Source organism: Varanus komodoensis, unplaced genomic scaffold, assembly GCF_004798865.1.
Source record: "Varanus komodoensis strain SLA01 unplaced genomic scaffold, ASM479886v1 scaffold9, whole genome shotgun sequence".
Taxonomy (NCBI): domain Eukaryota; kingdom Metazoa; phylum Chordata; class Lepidosauria; order Squamata; family Varanidae; genus Varanus; species Varanus komodoensis.
The window spans coordinates 35095347-35116400 of record NW_025336598.1 but is presented as its reverse complement, the minus strand read 5'-3'; the positions used below and the strand labels follow the sequence as shown (position 1 = coordinate 35116400).

Sequence of the window (21054 nt, the reverse complement as noted above, 5' to 3'; positions counted from 1 at the left end):
AGATTGGGCCAAGGGGTGGGCTGGTAGAAATAAAACATGTCAGAAAGTTTGCAGTAGAATAGTTCAGCTGTAGGTAAAAGGGAAATAATGTGCATGTCTGAACATGATCTAAAAGTAGTTGTTTTCTGGGGGGGTTTTCCTTACTGTCAGATGAAAGAAAATAATTACAGTCCTTAGGTAAGAAGAAATTGTAGCAGTAGCTGCCAGAGCAAGTCCCAGAGCATATCACAAAAACTGCTGTTCTGACATGTTTGGGGTAGTTCTTGAAAATAGGACATAGTGGTTTGGCTATTACATCTAATTGAAAGGTACCAGCTCATAAGTATTTTAGAAATTATAATATACTCTGCATCAAAACAGGTATTGCTGATAGTCTGATGAAGTGTTTACATTTCAGAGCTTTGAGAGGGTCTGCAGTCTTGTGTACTGAATACTATTTTATTTGCACGTGCATATAAACAGGCTATGCAGTTTTATGAACACTTTGGAATGTTTCCTGTGCTCAATACAGAGTGATAGTGGGGACAGAACAATGTGTTCTATTCAAATAATATCCCTGGGTGACTCTTATACATGTAATGTTTTATTACTGGTGCAATAGCATTATATCTCTGATTGCATGTATTAACACATTTAGATGGATGGTTGTAATGGTTATATATAATTGGGAAGCAGTGATTTGGCAGACAGCATATTCTTCCTGTATGAGTAAAGGATGCTGAGTAAAAAAATGCATTTGAATATTGGTGCAAGGAACCTGAAACAATAAGGTTTTTTGGTACTGCAGTGGTTTTTGTCAAAACCTTTTCTAAGTACGTGTATGTGTATCCCTAATGCACTTCCTTTCCCAAGTTATCTTAGCTGATCTGTAGTCTGAACTTTCTATACCCATTCTCTGACAATGCTTTAATAATTCCAGAGCCAGCAAAGCCCAGGCATGCATCTGCATCTACCTCAAGAATTCTCAAGCTTCACTGTATATCACCAGCTATTCCCATGAGCTAATTGATGTAGCCTTAAATTTTCTTCCAGCTCGGTGTTTGGATGCTCAGGTTTCAGCAGTATCCAACAGTGTGTTTGTGCAGCTGATGCTAGTGAACCACCCATGTCTGGTCCCTGAGATGTCTGATCTGGACTACTGTGATGCACAGTATATGGAGCTGGCTTTGAAAACTTGGACAACATCAGCTCATTCTGAATGCTGTGGCTGTATTGCTGACTGGGACCCTTACAAAGGAACACATGTCTCCCTTGTTACAGCAACTTCACTGGGTGCCAGGCTTTTTCCAGGCACAATTCGGAGACTTGGTTATGACATGTAATGCACTTGGGACCAGGCTACCTGAAAGATCATCTTATGCGTAAGCCTTCCAGGGACTGAAGATATTAAAGAGAGGCCCTTCTTTTGGTACTACCATCTTCAGTGGTGCATTTGGTGCTGATGCAAGAGAGGGTCATCTCAGTGGCTGCAAGGGAGGCCGAGTTTGCTGCCTCTTTGCTTTTTTGCTGCCAGGCAAATCTGTTTTTAATCAATCAGGCCTTTGGTATGTAAGTCCACTTGTTGGTTTGGGGGCTGCTTTTATTTCTTGTTTTTTCTTGTGTTTTAATGTATTTGTTTTATTACTGTTACTAGTTTTTATCATATTTTAAAAACTTTTAAAAAGCTGCTGCTTGCCATTTCCTTTGTAGGGAAAAAAAATAAAATAGCTTTACCTTTGTCTTGATGCTCTTTCTGATGTCACCATATCCTGCCCAATTAAAAAGAATTTGATGTTGCATTTTAAGTGGCAGTTTCTCTTTTTTGTTTAGGTAGTGTTTCAGGTAGTAAAGTGAATTCTTGGTCTTTACTACGTATATGAAATATAAAGTAGTGTTCCTCAATGCTTGAGGAAAATGATCTTCAAAAAAGATTTGTAAGAACAATGTGAAGTTTTCTGTACTGAAAGTTAAAACACTTTTGCAGGGAATAGTTCTATTAATCTGTGGTATGACAATCCATTATTTTATTCTCTATTATTGTAGCAAGTCTAAAGCAAACTTGACAGTGATCACAACAGTTTGTTGGTATCAAATTTTATTGTTTAAACCCAATGTCTATTACAATATAAATCACTAAACAAAAATATAATTTACCTCAAAAATGGTGTTTTTTCCTGTCAGGATATCCTTTTGGCATATGCTGAATGCACTTAAACCAGCTATTCAGTTACATGGCAGGAGAGCTCTGAGGTACCCAGTGGAAAGGGAACTTGGAGAAGACAGTATTTTGTCCTTTCCAAGTGACCGATCTCCCTTTTATCTGCTCTGTCAGTATTATAGCAGCTTTAGAAGGCGGTGTTACCTGTACTGTATTCATTGAGATCATGTACTGAAACCACTTATTAACATTCTTAAAAAAATTATACTTTTTCCCTTTCTGTGCAGACAAGTGATTTAACTGGCAGTTTAATAACATTTTACTAGCTGGTCCTAGTAAGGGCAAGGATTCTTATCTGCAGAATCTTAATCTTATTTTGTGACTGTAAGAAGAAATAAAGCAAATGTGGATAGCTACGTTAAGATTTAATAATATCATTGTAGACTTGCTGCTCAAAACTAGTGTTGTATGTTGACACAGCTGTTTCTTAAAGGCTATGGTTTACAAGTTCACTTTATGCACTAGGAAGCAGACTGGAATAACTTTTGGAGAAGAATTGTGCTATGACTAGTAAATTCATATAGTTAGTGGCAGTAAAAAAGCCAGTTGGTGGGCACATGATACTTTGATCTACCTGTTAGAACTTGGTAAAGAGGATTGTACAATGCAAGCCCAAGAGCTAACTGCACCTTCTGCCTGGGGACTCCTAAATACCCATTTTAGGCCTTTCTGGCATCATTGTGGAACATACTATTTACCAAAAAATGGCAGCAGGGATGAAAGAACCCTAGCATTGTTCCCCTCCTGCCTGATTCCAAGAACATCAAGTGGAGTTCATGCCAGTCCTTCAATCCTCTTGCAGCCAGCACCACAATTCATTGCCTGCCTGTGTCTATTTTCCTGGTATGGCCTGCCTGGAGAGCAAAAGCCATGTTGTGTGCTGTTACTTCAGAACTCAATGATAAATGGAAATGGGAGGTGGAGGGAAAAGACAGAAGCAGGGGAAAAATAAGATGGGAAAAATGAGGAGGTAAGCAGAAAGAACATAATAGGTGGGTTGCAGGATAATCTGTAACGGTGCAGAGAGAAACGTAGGGACATAGATCTGTAATATGAGGAATGAAAGGGAAAGAATAAGTGAGAGATTGAAGGGAGATAACGATGTGGAATGGGGAAATGGCTATAAGGTGTTAGGCAGAGAGAAGAGTAAGAAGACATGAAGTTGTAGAGGAAACTGTAGGTTGGGGAAACGAAAAACCAGGGAGTATCTAAGACGGAGATACAGTGATCAGTGAATAAGACCTACATTTTAGGGTTCTAGAGGTCGTCAGTTAGGATTTCTGTGCTCTATGTCTTAATTACTTAAGTTGATTATGTTTTAAAAACCTTTTTCAAAGTTGTAGTGAAATTTTGGTTTATTCGTATTTTATATTATATTTGACTGCATTTTCTGAGCTGTTGTAAACCACTCAAAAAGGTTTGAGTGGTTTGAGTGATATAGAAATAAAATACCTAAAATGTTGGGGTGTGGTTTGAGGTAGATTAAAGTTATTAATAGTATAGATTCAAATTCTCAGTTTCTGGATGTTGGTCCTTGGTAGGGCAATTAAAATGTAGGCTTCTGAAACACTGAAAAAGCCACCCATTGATTTGTGCTCCTGAACTGCATGAGAGCTAAATATTATTAATCACATCATTTGAGGCCCTACATCTTCTAGAAAAGTGAGGCTTGTGGGCACCTATAAAGGAAGTCCTCAGGTTGATTAGGCTAGCCTTCTCCTTTCAGGAACTGATGGAAGCAATATTGTCCTTCTAAGCTTTTTATGGTTAATGCCAGTTGTTGTTGTTGTTAATCCTTGTTTTTAAAATGTGTTGGGGGTTTTGTATTTTTAATGTACTTTAATCTTTAGATTTTTATGGCACATCACTTTAAGTATCCATTGAGAGGAGGGATGATCTAGAAATACTCCAAAAAATAATTTCCTCCTTGGTAGACTACTCAATTGACTTTGTGCTACTATTTTTTCCAGATATTTGTAGGTCTTCAGTGTATGTTTAGTTTGCTGCTTAGCAAATCTCACGCTGCTGTGGATAGAGTAACAAATGGTAAAAAATTAGGGAACAGAGAAACCCTTAATGGTGTAGAAAGACTGCAGTGGGATTCATAGAGGGAAAATAGCGAGCGACTGAATAATGGGGGTTACAGGCTGATGTGGGTGGAAAACAGGAAATTGAGATGAACATGTAAACTTGTGGTGATACAAAGAGGTACAATGAGAGAAAATAAGTGGGGATTAATAGAGATGTAGAGAGATATGTAGCAGTGCAGAGAAAAAAATATGCAAACTAAAGTCCCAAGGATAATTTGTGTTGTGATTTCCTGTACTGAAAGAACTCTGCTTCAATTTCTGGTCCATTTTTTGAAGTTGGAAGTTCTGCTTATTTTGAAGACTGTATATTATTTCCATTTACTGTTCTGTTATACTGGGAGTTCAGAAACAGTTTTTAACCTCTTAACAAATTTATTATTATTTTTATATAATGCTTGCAAGTACACCAAATAAACATTTACAACCAATAACTGAAATCAAAACTCATCTAATTTTATTTATATCATGCTAAAGGAGCAGGTTTAGTTTCCTGATCAGTTGTACAAGAAAGAGGATAGTTTTCAGTACAACTTCTGAGAAAGATAATTGCTAATTTGGCTGGAAATGTAGCAGGGATTGAACCACGATAGTATCAGTTGAGAATGAGACTTATGAAAAAGAAGACAAAGCAAGTTATTGAGGTGCTTTGAAGAAATTTCATAGCGCTTAAGATAGGTGTAGCCTGCCTCAGTGATCAGAACATTCTGGAACTTGCTGAATCCTATAGACAGGCAGGGAGCCTACTGTTTGAAATTACTAAGACTTTTCCAATAAGAGTGGTATCTCAAGATAGCAGAGGCAAGATAATCACATTTAACTCTCTCTGCTACCACAAAGTGCCTCTCATGTTAAGAAAATAATTGAGGCTATTTGAGAACTCTCCCGTAGAATGGGTCACTTGAAGGCATAAAGTACCACTCCCTTGAATTTTGTGTTTTCTCTTTTGGACCTGGCAGCAGCAAGTAGGATAGAGCTTGTGAGGGGGAAAAGAACACGAGATGTGTCTTCCACAATCACTGCACAGTGCTTTCTTCCTTTCAACATTGCTTCTCAACAGCCTGTGCAGATTACAGAAGCTGCTGACCTGATCAGTGGTCTCCCCTTCCAATAAATCCGGCCATAATTAAACATGACCAGGATAAAAAGTGATGAGGTGCCACTGGTACTTGCAATTCCCTCTCACAACTGTAAGTGGAGAAATGGGACAAGATAAAGGAGGGGATGGCTGTGACAGATACTGTTTGCTGATAGGAGTGGGGAGTTGCATAGAGTTTGAATACTGGATTACATAATACGGAGCTATATGCTGTGAGAAAGAAAAATAATGTTAGAGAGTTGATCAAAATTTAAAAAGCTAAAATATTTGAGGGTAACATAAGCAGTGGATTGAATATCAGTGACCCAAGGAAAAACTCATGAAGAAGACATGGAGTAGAAATAAAGAGGAGTCAAGGAGATAGTAGAATGGGGATGAACTAGGAGGGAGCTCTGCATTTGTAGAAAGGAAACGGCCAGGTCAAGGAAATGAAGGGGTCAAAGGGATACTAATTCTAGATTCTAAAAAAGATTTTCTAAACCTGGTACTCTGCATTTTGGATGACTCTCCCAGCTGGGGATGATGAAGTTGCAGCCCAACACGTCTGAAGGACATCAGGTTGGGAAGGCTGTTCTAAAGCCTGGCATGGTAATTTTGCTGTACGTGATATTTGTCACTGTGGTATTAAAACCTGTAATTCCTGGAGGGAAACCTAGAGTCAGGAACAAGTATGTATATGTTCAGAAATTGGTCTGGTTTGAATATAACTGACAACTGTGGGGATGAGTAGGCCCACACTCATTGCTTTTAGTGTTAACTAACAACCCAGGCATTTTCTTTTTCCCATGTGAAACTGGTTCATTGACGTTGAATTAATTAAACTGGATCCCAGATATACCTACCCTGAACCTGAGGTTATCTCCAGGGGTCTTCAAAAGGAAGTGAGACAAGTAGCTACCATAATGGAGGGTAGCTCCATTCCAACACAGATTTTGGAAAGTGCTCCCCAAAGAAATTCACCTGCTTCCTACTTTGTATTGTTTTTGGCAATAGAGCAAAACCTTATTTTTCCAGCATTTTAACAATCTAACATTTAAACTTTGTTTTTATATATCCCATTTTATGTCTGTATTGTTGCTGTGCTTCTGTGCTGAATAATAGAAAATGCAATTTTGGTTTTGTTCTTTTAATTTGCATGTATGTCTTTTTAATTTTTGTTTGATTTTAACTTTTTTTCTAGCTGCCCAGAGAGCCTCAACCATTGGGCAGTATAAAAATGAACTAAATAAATAATTTGTCTCTAGGCTTCTAACATTCCTGGCTTGTTGTCAGCACACCATAGTATCAAATTTGAGAAACTAATGCAATATCTGAATGGTTCCTTTTGTATAGAAGATGATACCTAAGTAAAAAAGGTAATACTTCTGAGCTATTTCTGTTTTGGATAGTGCTTTAACTGGTAAGAAATACCTGTGAAATAGAAATAGTTCTCTAAGTCACAAATAATTGGCAGGTATTTGCCAATTTTACAAGGCTAAATCCTAATTTATTCCTCTGGTTAGTCTCAGAACTGGTTCTTACATTATGCTGATAGAGTGTTTGCTGCTTCAGGAAGGTGTATGACAGGAAGATTAGGAGGAATGCATGGTATGGTTTCTCTCTGCACTTAGTTGTGAATGCCACATAACCACACAACTTTCATAGTACCTAGGTTATTAGTGCAACATGAGAAGCCATCTCACAGGAACAAATATGCCATGTCATGCAAGAACCAGCCCTACATCTGCTGTTATGTGCTGGTTGATTATACTGTAAAGATTGAGCTTCATCAGCTCTAAATAAAGAGTATTCAAATACCTTTCAATTACTTGCTGAACCATTAGTATAAACTTATGTTCTCAAATGCTTACTATGCGAACTTAAATGAGACATCTTTCCTAAATGGGTGTATGTGCTACTGAAACAAAACAAGTAATCTGTATGTATGTATGCTCATATGTTTCCCGAATAAGTAACAGAGTTTGATGGGACTACTTGCTGGTGAAGCATCTAAGATTATAGCTGTAGATCAGTAAGGTCAGTTCTAGTATAATAATTTTAGTAAAAGAATCAGTCTAAAAGGCTGTCTGCATGTCCTGTCAACTTAATGCAAAGTTTGTTGGAAACTTGGTTTTGTTTTGTTTTGTTTTTGAATCAGGAACAAATTCAGATGCCATTAAAATGAGAAATTTGGCTCAGAGGGAATATTTCTTCTCCTCTGCATCCTGTCTCTCCACCCTTTTGGTCTTTGATCAGAACAATGGCATTGGGATGAAAGTTTTAACCCTGCCCTGTTTCACTCTACCAAGTTAATAGCAGTTTTAGAGGAAGAAATGGTTAAGAAAACAGCATTGAGAGGGGGGTTAAACATCTGCTGTTCCAGTACTGTTGCTCTGATAGATATGCAAAGCTCTCACAACTGCTTTAACAGTAAGAAAATGTCAGGAGATAGCATTACTGTTCGTCCACATTGCTATAATAATTTGTTTAGTTCAAATTATCAAATAGTATTTTAATTATATTTCATAAAACTATAGGTAAAGTTGCAGCTGTAATTTCTTAGTATAGTGGTACCTTGGCTCATGAACTTAATCTGTTCCAGGACTCTGATCGTGACCCAAATTGGTTGTAAGCCAAGTCAAGTTTTCCCATAAATGTAAATAAGGTTAATCCGTTCTGTAAATATTTTTTAATCACAAAAAATTGAAGCAAAGTGACAAAGAACAACAATGAGCGCAGCCATCCCCCCCCCCCACCCAAGCAGGACCATGATTGCATTCGTGCAAGGAAGACGGGCACAATCACAATCGTCACCTGATGCGGAGTTCACAGCCTGAGGGAATTTTTTCCTGAAATTTCTGTTCGCAGTCCAATTTGGTTGTGAACTGAGGCATTCATGAGCTGAGGTACCACTGTACTTGTTAGAGACCTAGGATAAGCATCTTGGCTTGGTGACTTTTAGAAAAATGCTATTCTTTTTCTAAGTAAAGGTTTAGGTTATGTGTGATGGTCAGTATGATGGATTCCAATATTCCTACCACATAAGTTAGCTACAAAGACTAAGTAGTTTATCTGTTCTTGTAAGAACAAATGTATTGGCCTTGGTTCAGTTGTTTAGGAAAAGTCTGTCTAGAGCTTAATTATGTACCAGATCAAAATCCAGAGTTTTGCCAGTAGCCAGAGTTGTTTAAAATCTTCATAAGTAGAAGATAGGTGTTTTGTTTTTGTTTTGTGACTCTTAGTTTGGGTGAAAAACTGTTGTGCATTCATGGTCGCCTCCTGGTACTATTTCATCCGTGATAGGCAAGAGACTCAGTACCAGCTGATACAGTCCAGTAGTAGAAAGGAAGAAGGAACAGTGTTTGTCCATTTTAAGTGGTGTCAGACCTATGTGGGGACAATACAGAATTGTACCTACAATCTCTCAATAATGGTTGAAGTATTTGCAGTAGAAATAGAAATCAAGACTATGTCGTTTTCCATTTCTTATCTGCTCTGAATTTTCATTTCCATGTTTAATGACATCAGGTTAAACATGACCATAGCACAGACTAACTTTAGTCTTAGTTAAGACTAAGTTGGGTTACCTCTTCACCTGATGTAGTTTCCAGTCCTGATTTCTAACCATAATTAAGAGGGACCCAATTTAGCATTGCCATCAGCACTAATGCCAACTTAAAGTAGTGAAAGCAGGTTGAAAATCTGTGCCATGAAGGGCAAAACTTTGTCCCAATCTTGTAACTGTAGTTGATAAGGGAATCCAATATTATTTCAGCACTAGCCACACCCAGGTACTTTTTATTGACTTCTACCACAATTTGTACTGAGGATGACACAATATTTATTGCTGACTGAGTAGAATTATCTGCATTTTCATATGTCTATGCATGCTCTGTAATAGCTGGTCAGTTGTGCCATTCATTGGCCTGAAAGACAGAGGTGATTTGAGATGCTATTAATATTTGTCAAATCAAGTGGAAACTGTAACTAAAACACTGGCCTTCAGCCTCCACCACTATGCTTACTGACACCAACCACCTTCTGCTGACACACATGTACTGTGCACATATACCAAAGGCTAGCTTTCACATTCTATACCTGACTTTAGAATCAGTGAGGTCTTGAACAGGGCTTAGGGTGAGTTTGATGAATGCTGGAATTAGGAATGAGAAAAATACACTACATGAAACACTTGAGATATGATCGGAGTAGCAGTTATTTACTAGTATTCCTGGCCATAACTTTTAAAAATGTTTTTATGTTTTCATGTTTTGAAATTGATATCAGAATAATATCTTTATTAGGCTACTCAAAATTACAAAATATTGGACAAGCTTTTCAGTGCTTCAGAATGCCATCAGGCAAAATAGTAAAGTAAAAATGGTGGAAAGAAAAAAGGGGCTGTTCTTAGAGCCATGAAGTCTATGTTCAGTTACGCATCTATATTTGGCTATATTAGACACTGAGGTAGTTTCACGTTTCATCTGTGGTTCTCCTAAAGTCAGCTGAGATACAGAAACAAATAATAGTTAACTCTCTTTCGCAAGTGCTGTACCTTGTTTGGCTTAAAGTTTTAATGCTGTCATCCTAAGGATGACTTGTGAAGTAAACTCCACTAGACTTCTTGGTAAATATGTTTAAGGTTTATAACTATTTATTCAACAAATTAAGAGGAAAAGCAATGGAGGCCAGTTCTTCATTGAAGAGGACTCGCTTGTCTTTTGGTTTATATGTCTAAATTCTCATAATCATTTTCAGCAAAAATTGATTCTTCACATACCACTAGAACTAACATTGCTATCCTATGCATATTTACTAAGAAGTAAGGTTCATTAAGTCTAGTATGATGTATTTCCAAATAAGCATGAACAGGAACTACAGGCAAAGTGCGCCATATTTATAAATGCATCTTACAGTTTGTCATGCTTCATCAAACTGATAGAACATACATGAAGATACACACAGAGCAGGACCTCTCCACAAGAGGTTCTTCCATCAGTCAGTAGCACTGTCCTATTCCGTATAGCTGCTTTTTAAAAAAAGTTAGAACTGTTTTGTATTTGCTCCTGTATGTTATATCTTTAGGTAAGAATTCTTAGCCGAGAGAGAAAGAGAGACAGAGAGAGTGAGTTGGGCGGGGGGGGGGTTCATGCAGAGATTTTGTGTGTACTTAACCTGTATGGACTTGATGCTTAGTAACAGATTTAGCTATGCTACTGCTGTATTTAGATTGAGGCTGGTTGCTTAGTTACCTTTTTCTTTTATGTGGAAAACCTTCAACAACAAAAATATAGATTTCGGTTACAACTCTAAGTCTTCAATATTTAGCTATATCGCAGAAGTACCCAGAGATACCACATGTATTTTATAGAGCCAAGCATTATCTAGACATTTAATAAATGGCAGTTCCGTGTTTGCAATAAAAAATACAAGATATAGCAGGCTGGAGAGAGAATAGCAATCTTTGTCAGGGTGCAACAGAAACATAGCAAGCAATTCTAGATATGATAAGGATTGGCATGGTTCTTCAATTTTAGCCATTGGTTGGGGTACAGGTTGGTATAAACTTAATAGAGCTTGTTCATTTGCCAGTCCAAAGAGTGTGGCTTAGCAGTATAAGCCAGTAAAGTTACTTATCCATTGCAATCAGCTTCTATGTGTTTCTTAAGAGGCCCTTCATTGCATCAAGAGTTTGACTAGCTATTACAAAGTTGGACACTTATGCTGCCTGTTCTCATGGTTATCTAAGTAACTTTCTGCACTATTACCGTGATAGAAAGCATCTCAGATTGGCTATTGATTTTATCAGCAGAACTTTCTCACTAACAATCACTGTAGCATAATGGAATTGTGGCTAAAATGATGGATAGCTTCTTGAATAGTTTTGTGTGACTGCTACATTAAATTTTACTTTTTTTCTGTACAAATTTCCACAGTCATTAAATGCTTTTTAATGGTGTGTAAACTCCAACTCTGATCACCACATGCTGTGTTTTAATAAATTAAGAGCATTTTTTCAGTCTAGCTTTTTTCTCTTCCAAATGCCAGGCTACATGCAGTCACTTTAACCATAACCATGTTGCAGGTACTTGCAAATCACTACTAGACCTTTAGATGCAGATTCTCACTTAAGATCATAATTGAAAGCTAATTTTACATAAGGACCTTGTTTGGACTATAAAACAGCACACCCTACTAGTAACTCATGGTGGTTTGGTTATTCACTTAATAACTTACAATGGTGTTGAGAGACAATTAGCCTATGCAAGAGCATAGGCAAGTTCTTTCAAAACGATTCATAATTCCCACTTCAGGGGTCCCAGAGGTCTTTGTGCAGAAATGAGCAACTTGCTATCTTTTGCTGCTGCTCCGCATCAGCAGCTTTCACATGATTGGTCCACTCATTGTTCTGGGCGTGACTAGACTTGGCGGCTCACGATGGAAACTTTTTCCACCCTTCCCCGCCATCTGCTATACTGTGATACCTCAAGGAAACTGTATCACTGATAAAAGAGACATACCTGAGTCCCCTCCCTATATACCCACTCTTTGCCGTCCCAGAAGCAGCTTGACTTCCCCTGTCCCCCTTCCTCACCTTCCCTCTAAGCTCAAGAAGTGGCATATTTTGTGGTGCTTGGGTGGAAGGACTAGAAGTGAGCAAGAAGAGAGTAGGTGAGCCCTCCTTTGCAGGATCCATCTGAGGCTAGTGCTCACTTCACATCCAAAGCTGGTAAAGTAGATTACTGTACCTGCTGCAGTAGCTGGAACAAGTGCCAGCCAAGATTAGGGTTTATCTGTGGTCCAAGCCTGGTTTGCGACAGCTGACAGTTTCCAGGTCCCTCAGACAATCAAGTACATCAGGATGAAGGAATAGATGGATTAGGCCTGTTATGTACATGAGAAAGTACCCTCCTCTTTGCAGCAAGGAAATATCAGAGACATTTCCCTCTCTGGATGGGTGGGACAGGAAGGCCTGCTTTGGAGGCCTCCCTCTTTACCCTTCTGTTTCCTCTCTCTATGGTGATGATGATTTCCTGCAGTAATTTTTAAAAATTATTCGACTTTATGGCAGTTTGTAAGTAGTGGTTGTTTATAACCCAGGGACTACCCGTAATTATATTTGGCTAATGAATGATGCTGAATTAAATTCAGACACTTTGAGTGTGTGTACCTTCACTTGCTTTAAGCTAGACATTCTTTATCTAACATTATACAGTGGTACCTTGGCTCTCAAACGCCTCAGTTCATGACCAAATCGGGTCGCGAACAGAAATTTCAGAAAAATTTTTCCTCAGGTCGCAAACTCTGCATTGGGTGATGATCACGATCGCGCCCATCTTCCCTGCACAGGCACGATCGCTGTCGTGCACAGAGGGGGAGATGGCTGTGATCGTGCTCGAGGGGGGTTGGGGAGATGGCCGTGATCGCAGTCGCGCTCGTGCAGGGAAGATGGGTGCAATCATGGTCATGCTTGGGGGGGGGGGGGAGAGATTGCTGTGATCCCACCCCTCTCCCCTGGAGCATGCCTGCGAGCACATCCGTCTCCCCCCATCACGCCTGTGAGCACGCTTGTCTTCCCTGTGATTAAAAAAAAATTACAGAATGGATTAACCTTATTTACATTGAACTTTATGGGGAAATTTGACTTGGCTCATGACCAATTTGGATCACGACCAGACTCCTGGAATGGATTAAGTTAGTCGGCAAAGGTACCACTGTACTTCAGGCCTGAAGTGCCTGATCCTGCCTAATTTTGGAAGCTTAGCAGAGTCAGGCCTGATTGAACTCTTGATGGGTGATTTAAACAGTGTGAACTGCCCAGAGAGCTTCAGCCATGGGCAATATAGAAATGTAATGCAATAATATAATAATAATAAAAGCAGCTTAGATATTCAACCCTAACCTGCTGTTTTAAGGTAGTATGCTTAATATAGCACTTTAACAAGAATATGCATTGATTTAAGGAACCATTTTTTGTGAGTGTATGGTTTTTTATTAACACAAAAGTGCAAAGTCCTTGCATTTAAAATTTTCATATGTTTGCATAATTATACTAGTAGCAGTAAAGGAACGAAACACATTAAATAATTGTCACTAGAAAAAATAAATAGTTTTATTTATCACATACTCATTTTCCTCAGGCAAATACTCTTATTACTTTCTACAGCTGAATAGGACTAAAAGCAGTAAATGTTTGCACTATATTTCTGTCAATGACTAGGTGATACTATATCATTATTTAATGCATAATAAAAGGCTCATTTTTAATGTGACAATTATCTGTCTTCCTTACAGTCTTTCTGTTTTCTTCTGTTTCATCTTATATGCTATATCCTAAATTGTCACAAGCTGTTGATCAATAGAGAGAATAAATCTCTTTCCATCTAAAAGGTACAGGCAAATAGACAGCAATCAATAAATGAACAATTATTTCAAGGTATTCAAGCGCAACCACAATTCCCCTTCCCAAAGGGAGCAAACTAGCCAGGAACTTAAATACTTAAATGATTTTAGAACAAGCCAGAAGTTGCCAACTTCCAACCAAAGACTCATTTCTTGGATTGTTCCATGGTTCGGATGAAATGAGAAACTAATGAATAAATGGAAGAATTTCTTCCCATCACAGGGATAGAAGCAAAGGGACTGTGTGCATGGCCAAAACCCTTTTTCAGATGTTGGCTTTTAAAACCAAAATATATTTGGCAATGTGTATTTATTATGTTTGAAATAATAGAATAAAATATGTTCTAGATTCCACAGTCATGGTTTGTACTGATCTTGATTCTGTTTAGCATAGTAGTAGAGTCACTTATGAATTAAGTTACTCTGGAGCCAAAGTACACATTGACTCCAGAGGAGGAGCCACATTTATAACAATTATTGCCTATCCCTGTACATATTTTGTTTTCCTGAATAGTGGTAAATAGCATCTAAAAAGAATTATATTTGGTGAAGTTCTTTCCTATTTTTAGAGATTAATACCCCAATTGTATAATCTCATTTATTATTTGACAAATCATGTCTACGTTGCAAGTACTGACACATGGAAGTAGGGTGGAATCTCTTGTTCTACTTAATCTCATTTCCATATAGGTTTTTGGAATTCATTTTTTAAAATTCTTACTTCTGTTTAGCTATGTACCTTACAAACTTGAGGGTAACACTGGAAGGCCTCATTTTTAAATTTTTAAGTATATTTTACTAAGTGTGACAAACCTGGATTTTGATTCCTTTTTGCCAGTTAATAGAACAAATCTTTGTATTATAAATCTATTACGAAAATCACTTTGTGTTTATATACTGTGTTCTAGAATCATTTTAGGAAAATATAGGTGCAGTCCTATGCATGTTTAGATAAAAATAAGGATTGTACGACAAATTTCTATCAAATACGCATAGGATAACAACCTGTATTATCTCCTTTAAATGGTTCTAATCATGTACATAGCTGTAAAATAGTTCAGTTGTCTGTCCTGGGTGTTATTGCCCTTCCAGTAATGTAACATGGCTGAATGCAGCAGAGTTATAAGCTAGCAAACTGGCTATATTTCCAAGCTACTAGAGCAGGTATTAGTACACAAACCAGTGTCCAGTTAGTGTTAGCTGTGTCTTCAGAATAAATTGTTGTTTGAAATTTGTAATCCTTACCCAAGAGTGATCATATTTTCTACTTCCTTATTATGTATTTTATCAAGTGAATACACAAAGAAGTTGATAGTGGAGCAAAACAAGCAGGCACAGTAAAGGAAAATTCAGCTGTTCACACAGGTATTTATTATCTTCCTATATTTAAGGTAAAAGAGCAGATGCTTCTTCTTAGCTGTAGAAGAGAATTTCATTTTGTACTTATTACACTTTTATCCCACCTTCTTTCCATCATGAAACTCAAGGTGGCTGCATGAAGTTCCCAGGTCATCTCCCCTCCATGTTCTAAACAGACCCAGACCTGCTTAGTTTCAGCAGGATAGCTGCCTCATGTGCCTTCAGACCATCCTGTGGGGGCTGCATTTTAAAGCCGAACAACCTGATTCTCACTTCCTGGACTAACACATGAGTTGGAGCAGCTATGCACATTTTTCTGAACTTTGCTGTGCAGCCTCTAGGAGGCATATGAACTGCATACAAAATTTTATGTCAGAGGACAGTGTATATGAAAATGCAGGGAGGGTTTTGAGCTTTGAAATCTGGATGGGTGACTTAAATATTGTGAACTTCCCAGAGAGCTTCAGCTATGGGCTGCATAGAAATGTAATATAATAATCATTGGTTTTTTAAAGTAGACTGATGCAAAATTGGATGGGATAGACTTATTCAATTCATGTGAAACTAACATGGTTTGGGAAATGAAAGAGACAGTTGTTTTGGCAAGTGTTTCAAGGCCAGGGTGACACTGACTCTTCTGATGAGGATGGTGAGGCCTGGGAAATGAGGTCTACCGATAGAAGGAGCACCTTCTTCCCTATGTGCCTGCCCACCTGTTGAGATCTGAGGCAGAGGCCCTTCTCGGGGAGCTCTCTTTCAAGGAAATTAGGAGGGAAACTACCTGGAGAAAGGCCTTTTCAGTGGTGGTGCCCTGACTGTGCTCCCCAGGGAGGTTTGCCTGGTGCTGTCACTTTATTCTTTTCAGCATCAGGTGAAGACCTTTTTATTTTCCCAATATTCTAGCAGTTAATTGGTTTTATCTTTGATTTTTATCATTATTTATCAGATGCAGTATGTTGTTTGTTGTATATGGTTGTTTTGGGTTTTTTGTTTTTTGTAAGCCACCCAGAGACTTAATAAAGAGAAAGAACTTATCTCAAGTCCACTGTCTTCGGGTGTTCAGGCAGACTCTGGCAACCTATAGAGTCTGGAAGTACTGGGAGGGAAACATAAAGGAGGTGCTTGGACGTGCTTGGACCAATCCTTGACCCCATGACACAGCATAGGGAGAGAAGGGCTAGCTAACTAATTGGCCTCCATACAGCTAGGAAACCTGCCCATCTCCAGAGGTGCACCCCCAGAGGGGTGGGGTTCACAGTTACTCGAAAGGAGGGCTCTTGGAAATAGCTTCTAGTTTGGGTTCAATGAACCATTCTTTGCACATTCAGAAACTCTGCTGGCTATAGCTTGCTAGTTGTACATTAGAAAAAAGGAGCTAGAAAATAAGTTATTATGTGTGTTCTTACTTGTGTTCATGAGCTGTTTTGCTTTTAGCTCTGTCTGGCTTGCTATCTGAATAAAATTAATGAGGCTGCCATATAGAAATGCAATTTTATACCCACCATTCTGCTATCAGTTTTCCACATGCAGCCTGTACCAGCCAATGTTATGGTTGGATGTTTAGTGAGGATTTGCAAGGCTCTTAAGCATTTATATGATAAGTGGGTATGGCTAAATGGTTAATTTTTAAAAAATCATTTTTAGCTGAGTTACTCAAGTAAATCCAGAGTTCTGCTACTTAAATATTCAAGATAGATCGTGTTTTTCATCATTTTATTCTCCACAATATCATGAATACCACGAATGCAGATGTGTGGCTACTCCTAAAGAAGTAATTTTTTTCCCAGATCTTCTTTATTGCTAGCATTTCTATACTGCCTAAGAGTGAAGCAGTTCACAACAATTTATCAAATATGATAATAAACATACAGACAGAATGTAGCACACTGTAATTTTCCAATACATTACATTTAAAACAAAACATCTAAATCAAGTTCAATAAAAACTTGAACTGATTTTTTTTAAAAAAACTGACATATGCCATTAATTCCTGAGAGTAGAGGGCGGTTTTAACCTGACACCAAAAAGACAGTGTTGGTAGTACACAGGCCTCATGCCTCTACTGCTAAGAAGACTTTCCTAGATTCCTTTTCCAGGCCTCCCTTGGAAATGGCAGTTGGAGGAAAGCCCCAGATGTGGAACATAGTCTCCAGGTAGATTGAGATAAGAAGAGGCATTCTATCCGTTCTTGTGGTCCCATGTAGTGTGGGGCTTTATAGAGTAAAATCAGCACCTCAAGTTGGCTCAGAAGTGTATAGGTGGTAACTGCAAGTAGACCAAGATGACTGTTGACATACTGGGACCTTCTGGTGCCAGTTATTAATCCGACAGCCATATTTTGCACAAGTTGCAGCTTCTGAACAGTCTTCAGGGGCAGCTCTGTGTAGAGTACATTTCAGTGATCTAAGTTAAAGTTTGCCAGCATGTAAAAATCAGGCTATCTCTGCCCAGGTGCAGCTTAGCCACCAGCTGATAGAAATCACTCCATTCCACTGGGATGAATAGAGCCTCAAGTGTCAAAGACAGCTCAAGGAAGACCCCCCAAGTTGCAAACCTGCTTCTTTAAAGAGAATGTAGTGCTATTCAGAAAAGTTTGAATTATCTCCAGTCAAAATCACCACCCACCAACATCTCAGACTTGCATGGATTGAACTTCAAGTTATTAGCCCTCATCCAGTCCATTGTTTTAGCCACGCAATTTAGCACATCCACAGCCTTACTTGATTATAATGAAAAGGAGAAGTAGAGCTGTATGTCATTAGCATACTGATGACTGTACAATGCAAAAATTTGGGCAGTCCCACTTAACAGTTTCATGTAGATGTTGAATGGAATTGCGGGGGTAGGAACCAAGCAATATTCCCCAGGCACCTCCCTGTGCAGCCAACCATCCAAGCAGAAGTGGAGCCACTGCAGTGCTAAACCCCTCCACTCCCAGTTCAGGCAGTCTGCATGGCCAATAGTATGCAAAAGTGTCTGAGGAATCGGGGGTACCAACAGGGTCTCACTCCCCCTGCATCTTTCCCAACATAGGTCTTCTTACAGGATGACTAAAGCTGTTTCTGTGCCAAAACCTGGCCTGAACCACATCTGATATGTATCCAGATAATCAGTCTCATGCAAGAGAGCCCAGAACCAGTTGGCCACAACCCACTCAGGAACCTTGCACAGGTGGCAAGCATTTGGCACCAAATTGTTAGTATGTATGTATGTATGTATCTAAAACTTTTGTAGACCGTCCCATTACCAAAGTCTTGGGATGGTTTAACAATACAAAATGTAATTTAAAAAAAACACACACAGCATCCTAAAATTTAACTAATAATAAAACCCCAATTAAAACAGTCAGGTCACTGGGAAAATAAAAAGGTTTTGGCCTGGCACCGAAAAGAATAAAGTGACGGTGCCAGGTGAACCTCTTTGGGGAGTGAATTCCACAGCCAGGGTGCCAGGGCAGAGAAGACCTTTCTTCTGGTAGTCATCCTCCAAATCTCCTTCAGGGAGGGCACCCAGAGAAGGACGTCTGCCCCAGATCCTAAGGAACGGGCAGGCACATATGGAAGGAGATGCTCCTTCAGGTAGCCAGGCCCTAAGCCATTTAGGGCTTTGTAGGTCATCACCAGCACCTTAAATTGGGCCCAGGCTTCAACTGGAAGCCAGTGTATGTGTAAAAGAACTGGCGTTATATGTTCATACTTGCCAGTCCCTGGTGGCTCTATTCTGGACCAGTTAAAACTATCCAGACCATTTTCAAGGGCAGCTCCACATAGAGCACGTTACAGTAGACCAATCGGGAGTTACCAGAGCATGGGTCACCGCTGCCAGGCACTGCCTATCCAGATAGTGGTGCCCTTGATGGATCAGCTGAAGCTGAAGGAAAGCACTCCTCACCACTGGTGCCACCTGAGATTCCAGGGACAGCTCTAGATCGAGGAGCACTCCCAATCTGTGCACACTATTCTTCAGGGAAAGTGCAGCCCTGTCCAGGACAGGGTTAGAAACACCTACCTGGGAGGCTAAACTGCCTACCAGTAGGACCTCCATCTTGTCTGGATTAAGCTTCAATTTATTGGCCCTCATCCAGCCCATCACCCTGGCTAGGCACTGGTTCAGGGCCTCCAGGGCCTCACCTGGATTTGATGTAAAAGAGATGCAGAGCTGGGTGTCATCAGCGTACTGATGACTCCACAGCCCAAACCTCAGGATGACCTCTCCCAGCAGTTTCATGTAGATGTTAAATAGCATGGGGGATAAAATGGAACCCTGTGGAACTCCATGGCAAAGCTGCCATGGCGCAGAGCCCCAATCCCCAGCACCGCCTTCTGGAATCGGTCAGCCAAGTAGGAGTGGAACCACCGCAGAGCAGGGCCTTGAACCCCCAACTCAGCCAGCCTATCCAGAACGATACCATGGTCAATGGTATCGAAAGCTGCTGAGAGGTCCAGGAGAACCAACAGGGACGTACTCTCCCTGCACAGGTCATCATGCAGGGCAACCAACCCAGTTTCCATCCCATAACCAGGCCTAAAGCCAGACTGAAATGGGTCCAGATGGTCAGGGGAGTCAGTATTTTCCCAATTCACAGTTGGCTTCCTTAGCAGTGTTTTTCAGAGAGCATGGAGTACTCATAAGGAGGTCCCAGGCCCAGGGAGCCTTTCTGCTGGCTTTTATAACCCAAAATAGACAAGGGTCTAGCACAGATGTGAATGCATAAACCTGTGCAAGCATCATCCTAGAACTATACGAACTGAAACTTGTCCCATAAGACTAGACCAGCCTGTGCTCTGAGAACACCAGATTCATCTGCTATGGCACTGGAGTTGATGTTTTGGTAGATGCAAGAGATTTTATCCTGGAATCTCTATCAAGTGTGTTACAGTGGGCCATAAATTGGACTACAGCATCCTTAGGTAAAGCATAGTATAGGCTGTAGATGACCCTAAAATTTCTGCTGAGTAGCACACACAAGACTGAATAGAGGCAGTGAAGTTTTGTTTTGTTTTGATTCGTTACCCTCCTTGCCCCTAAGTATAACTGATTATAGGACCATCCCCAGTTGTAGTCATGAACATGTCTCTCCTCATTTCCTTTTTCAGCAGATCAAGGCTAAACGTTTCTAAAATACAGTGCTTTATTGCGCTAGGTGGGCCCGTCAGGACCTGCTTTGCAATACAGAGTACTAATAAAGTTAATGAGTATGTCTATCCCTGTAATTGGTGGAAAAAGAACTGTCTCACACTGTCCACATATCCCATTAAGGACAGGGACTCACTAGGTAATAGCACAGTGCTGCCATACAAGCTAGACATCTTGGCAATTAGCCAGGCTGGGCATGAGGTGGGCAGCCTAGCCAGTGCATGTGTAGACAAGCAGCACCAGGTAGGTGAACAGTCCGCCCAATGGCCCACACAAAGAGTGATCAGCTAGGCAGTGGACATGGTAATAGGGCAGCATTGAGCATGCACGAAGGAGGAGGATCAGGAGTACCTCTAACAGCAGTGACCGTAGGGGGCAGATGTGCATGGTACCTGCTCACTGTTCAGGTGCAGCTATGGAGCCACTGTGCTACCCTAATTAGTGCACGGCTTCTGTGGAGCAAGGGAGAGGGTTAGAAGGTTTTACTGAGAACATGCCCGGGGAAACATACAGGCAGGAGCATTTTGCAGGAGGATTGGTTTCCTGCTACTGGGCTGATAGGATGCGTGCCACCATTTCGGGAGGGGCGGGGGAAGGAGGCACCTAGAGACTACTCTTGAGTAGCTACCTAATGAATGTGTGAACACAGGGCAGAAGATAAGAAAGGTGACTGCTGCAGTGATTCTTGTTATGTGTGAACAGCCCCAGTAAGTTCTTCATTTGAGTTCAAAGGATTTAATATCCGGTCCAGATACTTCAACTGGTTCAAAATAGAGCTGCCAGGCTGCTGACGG

The 21054-nt window shown here is 39.9% G+C and overlaps 1 protein-coding gene across 6 annotated transcripts in view; it reads left to right on the top strand.

The window, feature by feature from the left end:
• The window catches only part of PKP4 (plakophilin 4), a 125819-nt gene that overhangs the window by 2821 nt on the left and 101944 nt on the right, over positions 1-21054 (top strand). For 2 of the 6 annotated variants that reach the window (XM_044417630.1, XM_044417626.1), the window contains exon 1: positions 1042-1544. The exons of 1 other annotated variant lie outside the window; for it this stretch is intronic. In XM_044417630.1, coding sequence (XP_044273565.1) covers positions 1442-1544 — 103 coding nt within the window. In that variant the 5' untranslated portion in view covers positions 1042-1441. Of the gene's footprint in view, positions 1-1041; positions 1545-21054 lie in introns of those variants that run through there. 3 more of the 6 variants (XM_044417628.1, XM_044417625.1, XM_044417627.1) reach the window with 3 other exon arrangements.